The sequence below is a fragment of the Dendrobium catenatum genome, unplaced genomic scaffold, assembly GCF_001605985.2.
Source record: "Dendrobium catenatum unplaced genomic scaffold, ASM160598v2 fragScaff_scaffold_432, whole genome shotgun sequence".
Classification (NCBI taxonomy): Eukaryota; Viridiplantae; Streptophyta; class Magnoliopsida; order Asparagales; family Orchidaceae; genus Dendrobium; species Dendrobium catenatum.
Genome location: NW_021318894.1, coordinates 309,081 through 315,133, shown reverse-complemented (window position 1 = coordinate 315,133; position 6,053 = coordinate 309,081). Strand labels below are relative to the sequence as shown.

General features: G+C 33.7%; 1 protein-coding gene across 1 annotated transcript; it reads right to left on the bottom strand.

Moving 5' to 3' along the window:
* Nucleotides 1-3,589: 3,589 nt before the first annotated feature.
* Nucleotides 3,590-5,657, bottom strand: LOC110092633 (chaperone protein dnaJ 20, chloroplastic-like). Its single transcript, XM_020817273.2, has 2 exons — nucleotides 5,118-5,657; nucleotides 3,590-3,893 (listed from the first exon to the last, which is right to left on the bottom strand). The coding sequence occupies exons 1-2, from the start codon at nucleotides 5,604-5,606 to the stop codon at nucleotides 3,747-3,749; spliced, it is 636 nt and encodes a 211-aa protein (XP_020672932.1). The 5' UTR covers nucleotides 5,607-5,657; the 3' UTR covers nucleotides 3,590-3,746.
* Between the last annotated feature and the right edge of the window lie 396 nt (nucleotides 5,658-6,053).

Sequence of the window (6,053 nt, the reverse complement as noted above, 5' to 3'; positions counted from 1 at the left end):
TATGAGTAAAAAAAGTTTTTTATCCTTAAAGAGCTTAGCAAAATTAGGCAACATACACAATGCAAAGAAACAAACCGATAAAAAGTATAGCAATTTCTTACTACGCAAGAAAAATAAACACATCAATAAAAATATAACTAAGAGTAGAAAAACCGCAGTATCCAAAGTCCATCGGTAAAGTTCCGATATGCCCGGGTTGGATGATATACATATCATTACCTCTCTCTCTCCTCTCGATTTATTGTTGGCCAAATAGAGCAAAAGGTGGAGGATTCTAAAATAGAATAGGCTTATATAGGGTGAGGTGTTATTTTGTAACCTCACCCACTCAAAGACAAGCAAACACACTGTGATTTTCATAATTCCTCACTAGAATATGACATGTAGTCTTAAAAATGGGGTATTTTTAATAATGATCATTATCGCCTTTGGTCCTTCTATGGGTGCAAACTTCCGGGTCAGTCTTAAATGGATGCAGCTTCCCTACCTCGCATAGGATACCCGCAATCAATAATGAAAAGAAATTCCCTGATAACCAAGGAGAACTTCTATTCTTTTGTGTTACCATTTGATAACCTCGGATTATAATTGTGGTTGTATTAAACACATACCCTCTTTAATAAACCAATTTATAACCTCTTTTTTCAAATACATTATATCCAAAATACAAAACGAGAAAATCTAGACTCTCTTGAAGGGTTATTTAACCAATTCAAAATAAAACATTCTAAGAGCAATTTTATTGGAGGGGTCCTCAATGGTGGATTTGAGTGGGGTCTCAGCTGAGGAGACGCCTCATGACCGCTAATTATATACTCACTTTTTTTTTGCTCCACTTTTTCAATGCTACATGAGATTTCCATCCTAATCAAATGTTGGATATCAAGAGGATTTGGCTTGTTTGCACTTTAGATAATCCATGCTCCTTGTTTGTAAAAGAAGTCGAGCATTTTGGAAAGATATGGATCAAACGAAAACTGCGAGAGATTAAGGCTTTGAGAGCTCACCATTATTAGAACTCAATGGTGGATTTGAGTGGGGAAAAGGTGGATGAATTGTTTGGAGAGCTCACACCAAAGAAGTCTCGGGCTTGGGGAGTCTTGGGAAAGAATACGTTTGCAATGCCCTCTAATATGCCCAGAGATTCTAATTATAGTCTAATCCGCTATGATGGAAATTGGCCAAGATGGATCCTAGGGTTAATTAAGAGGGTCTAAGCTCCCTTGGCTATATTTGGGTCAGGGGAGGCTTGGCATGGGTTGTAAAAGCTAAAAGGCGCCATAAAATTTGACATAAATAGGTAAAATTTGACCAGAAATTAAGGCTTGGATTAACTAAGCCAAAGTGTTGAACTATGTCAACATGGTCAAACTCAGGGTCCAAAATATTAGGGTTTGAGCAAGGGAGAATTTGAAATTGAAATTGAAACCTAAATAAGTTGTGATTTGGGCTAGTTTGGTCCATCCTAGGTTGACTTGGTCAACCAGGTTGATCCATGACCTAGGTCTGGGCTTTGGAACCCTCGTTTAACTCACTAAACCAAAGGAAGTGGTCCTAGGATGTAGCTTTGTCAATTTAACCCCCAAGTCAACTGAAAGTTCGAGTAGGTTTTTCGAACCTCATAGACTGGCCCAAAAGTTAAGCCAAGAGGGAGGGGGGAGATAGTTTGGATAACGATTTGTATAGAAATATTCATAGAAAATATTTATTTTTTATCATGCACACTAAAAAATACCCTAAAAGTGCAGAAAATAAAATTCAGTAAGAAAAGTAAAGAATAGATGAACAACAAAATTTCATAGTGTTTGATCAACACTAGACCATACGTCCCCTCCCTAAAAGGAAAGCCTCGCATTTCCATTGATTGCAAAAAGCTAGAAGGGCGAAAGTGACTCCCTTTAGCTCATGCAGTACCATGATTGAGAAGCCCTTTATAGCAAGTTCACTACGGAACCGTTAGTCATGGTCACACCAAATAATCCAATGTGGTAGAGTAGGCGGTCAGTAATTTGATACCATTATTTAAATATATATACTCTTAATCTTTGCTGTAGATACTCAAACCCTTAAATTTGGAAAATAGTTCTAGGCAAAAGTTACCAGCACATCCTTTCTCACCCTCCTGGTAAGAACAAATGTGTGGAAAAGAACTTGACCTACATATCATCCTTGCTACATACATCTTTGATTTGGAGCCAAAGCTACAGATCCTATGGTTAATTCAACATATATCACTCCTATGGTTACCATCTCGGATCTAAATATGTATGAGATATGATGTTATACATGGGCCCTTTATTTGGGATGCGAGTATTTAAGCATGTTAAGAGACCTCGAGGAGGTGTCTAATTATATATGATATAATCTATATTGTATTAGCTATGCAATACTGTACTTGAGCACACGTGTGATGTTCTTCATCACAAAAAGATTTATGCAGGAAAGGAGGAGAAACTTTAAAAGAGATAATATTAAGAGAGGAGAGTCCTTATGTTATGATATATATCACTTATCTTAGTGTAAATTCTCACTTACGAGCAGAGGGCGAGAGAGAAAGATCTAAATTAGCAAAAAAATTATATAATATATTTAAAAAGTATAGTATTAAAATTTTACTTTATAAAAATAATTAAAACTATTTGTTTAAAGTATCATAGTATTTAAATTTGAAAAAATAAATTTTAATAATAAATATCATGTATGTATATTTTTATAATAATATAAATATATAAATATATTCCTTTTTATTATATATATAATATATATTATATATATATATGTATATATATAGATTTTTCTCATGTATATTTTAACAAATCATAAAATAAATATGCAAAAAAAATTCAAGCGAACACTTGAAAATGCATAAAAATATACTTAATAAATATCAAAATTGTGAGTATTCTAATGGTTTTTGTTTGAAATTTTAAAATTTAATACTATATATTTATAAAATATTTTGCTTTTTCCTAGTTTTATTTATATGCTTTATTTAAAACCTTTTCCTTAGAAATACAAATGAAAAAAGTAAAAAAGAAATTATTAATGTCATAAGACTTTCTCTATGATAATAATTTTAAGGATCTATTTTATTTTATATTATATAGATATTAGTTAAAAATTATTTTTAATATAAAAAAATTATTTAATTCTCTCTCTCCTCATCTGTCTCCTCCTCCAGACTTTTCATTTTGTGTGGATACCGGACGAAAAGAATCATACGATTTTCTTTTTGTCTACAATTAAAGTACAGTCAAAGCACAGCTTTTACAATAACTGCATTTTTACTACAGACAGAAAGAAAATCGGACGATTCTCACCGTTGGTATCCGCAAGGAAGAATAATACTCGCTTCCCTTCCGGCCTTCCTCCACACTCTCTCTCCCCACATTTATCTTCTCTCCCCATTTCTCTCATAATCATTTCTCTTGTGGGTTAAGTGAATACCCAAAGGATTTGGCACATTTAGCTCTCTGTATTTTATTTGGTGCTTTCTCGATCTATACATTATTTTATTTGGAACATTTGCTCCTTTATATATTTTATATTAAACATACTTTTTTAGCTAATCATGAAACTTAATCAGCTCTTTTATAAAATAAAAGCACTTTCTTATTAATTTAATTTATGAAGCAACTTTTAGTACAAACTTTTTTAATTTAAAAACTGCTTTAAAAACAGTAATACAATCATTCATTCGCCAGAGAATTCTGAAGGAGACTAAGGGCATTATTTGCTGTAAAAGTCTAATATGCTGGTGCTTCTGCGCTTCGTCTTCGCATACGAGCTCCCCAAGAGAGATTTTCTTCTGAATTCTTCATTGTGCTCCTCCTGCTTAGCTCCACAAGCTGATCATGAAAACGTTTCTGCAACCAAGATTCCTTCTCCATTTCCTAAATCAAGAGGAAACCATACGAACAGCCGCATTAGGAACTAATTTTCTAAAAAATTTTGGACAAAATGATTGAATGAATGAGAAACTTCGTTCAGTGAGGAATAAATGCAGAACCAGAATAACAGGAAGGAGGCTATTTCATTTAATTTCATTGATCAGAACCGCCCGGCCCTGTTTTCTATCAGAGAAAACCAAACAGTTTTTCGGTTCTCTGTCAGATGGAGAAAAGTAAATGGAGTTACTGGACAAGTTTTTTTTTTTTTTTTTAAATGTATATATATGTGTGGTGTGCATAATTGCATGTCTATTTTCCATGTGGCAAGAGAAAGAGAGAGAGAGAGGGATCTATGAATTAATAAATATATTTAGGTTTTGTTGGGACAATTTTTATACTGTTTTCTAAAGCAACATTTTAGTTAAAATTTTTAAATTCAAAATTATTTTATTCTAAAAAAGTTGTTTTAAAAAGTAAGAAGTTCTAATTGTTTCTAAAAGCAAGTTTTTATTAACAAAAATTTAATTTTTGTATTAAAATAATGATTTAAGAAACAGTAAAAAAATCATCCCAAATAAAATCTTAAAATCAAGTTCAGATAAGAGTTTTGACAGCTTTGTTTTCAAATAGCTGGATATTTCTGTTTTTTCATGAGAAAAAACTTTTTTATTGTCAAATCTACTAAAGCTGATAGCTATAAGAAAAAATATTATTATTATTTAAAAAAAAGAAAATAATACTCACAATAATTAAATAAAAATAATTTTTTCTACACTATTTCTATGTTTATCCAAAACTTTTTGGAGCCTAATTAGGTCTCGTTTGAGACAGCTTTCTTTCTGTTTTCTGAAACATCTTTTTAGTATATAATTTTTTCAGATTAAATTTGTGTTATTAAAAAATGTTTTAGAAATCATTAAGAAAATTGTCCAAGATAAATGAAAAATAACCTAAATTCAGAGCTCTTAAATCATATAACCTGGCTCTTTAGCTCTTTGCAGACCAGTTATTAACAAAACCATAGAAAAAAAAGTTATTAGAACAATCAAACCATCAAAAGGCAAGTAGTCTGAAAAAATGCAACAAATAAAAATGGTAATATAAGTAAAAAAAAAAAACTCTCCAAGCATATCCTTTACTCCTAACAAATCCCAATCCAAATTATTGGCTCATGGGCGTTCAATTAAAACAAAAGAAGAGGATTGAAGATGAAGGGAGCAAGCTCACCTCATGGAAGCGCCGCTTAGCGGTGGAGAAGGCCAGGTGGAGATCGCTGCGAGCAAGGTTGCGATCATAGATGGCACGGTGACAAGGATCTAAGAGGGTGTCATAGGCCTCCTTTACCTCGATAAACCGCTGAGTATACTCCTCCGTGCGATCCGGGGGTGAGACGTCAGGATGGTACTTCCTCGCGAGGTGCTTGTAGGCGCGCTTGATATCGTCGGTGCTCCCACTCGCCGGAATCCCTAGAAGCTCGTAGAAGCTACCCTTCGTCTCCGGAAGCTCGACAACGGCCCCGAAATCCCTCATGGCCGCCCGCGGGCCAGAGATTAAGCGCGACTTGCGCGGTAGAGCCGTCCAGCTGCGTCCCCGCACGGCCGCCGGCATCCAACTTTGGTAACAGCCTCCGGCGGCGGGCGCGAGGCTGGTGGTTCTTAGAAAAGGCGAAATGGAGCTATTTCTGCAATTCGGAACGGCGGATTGAGACTTGATCATTTCTCTCGCTTGCTCTCTCTTTGGCGCTTTAGGTCTAAATTCTCCGTTGCTGAGGTTTGTATTAATAGGAAAATTTGGGCGCTAAGTAAGGCTTCGTGTGGGACAGATTTGTTACAGTAAAAATGTTGTCTATACCCATAAAAAATATTAAATCATAAAAGATAAAAAATATTAGAATATAAATTTAAGAAAATAATTCATGCTAATTATTTAATTTTATTTTAAGGGTATTAAAGATTATTTTTTATGGAGAAAATTAGGTTCTGACTCTCCGACTCCTAAATTTGGGTTAACCCATTTAATAAACTACTTTAATACAGATTATAAATTATGATTTATTTATTAATGGGCATATTCAAGTTGGCCCACCAACTTGACTGAAAATGATCCATTTAATATTTTCTTTTATTTGTTGGTATGAATATGATGTTTTTATTTTTTTATCAA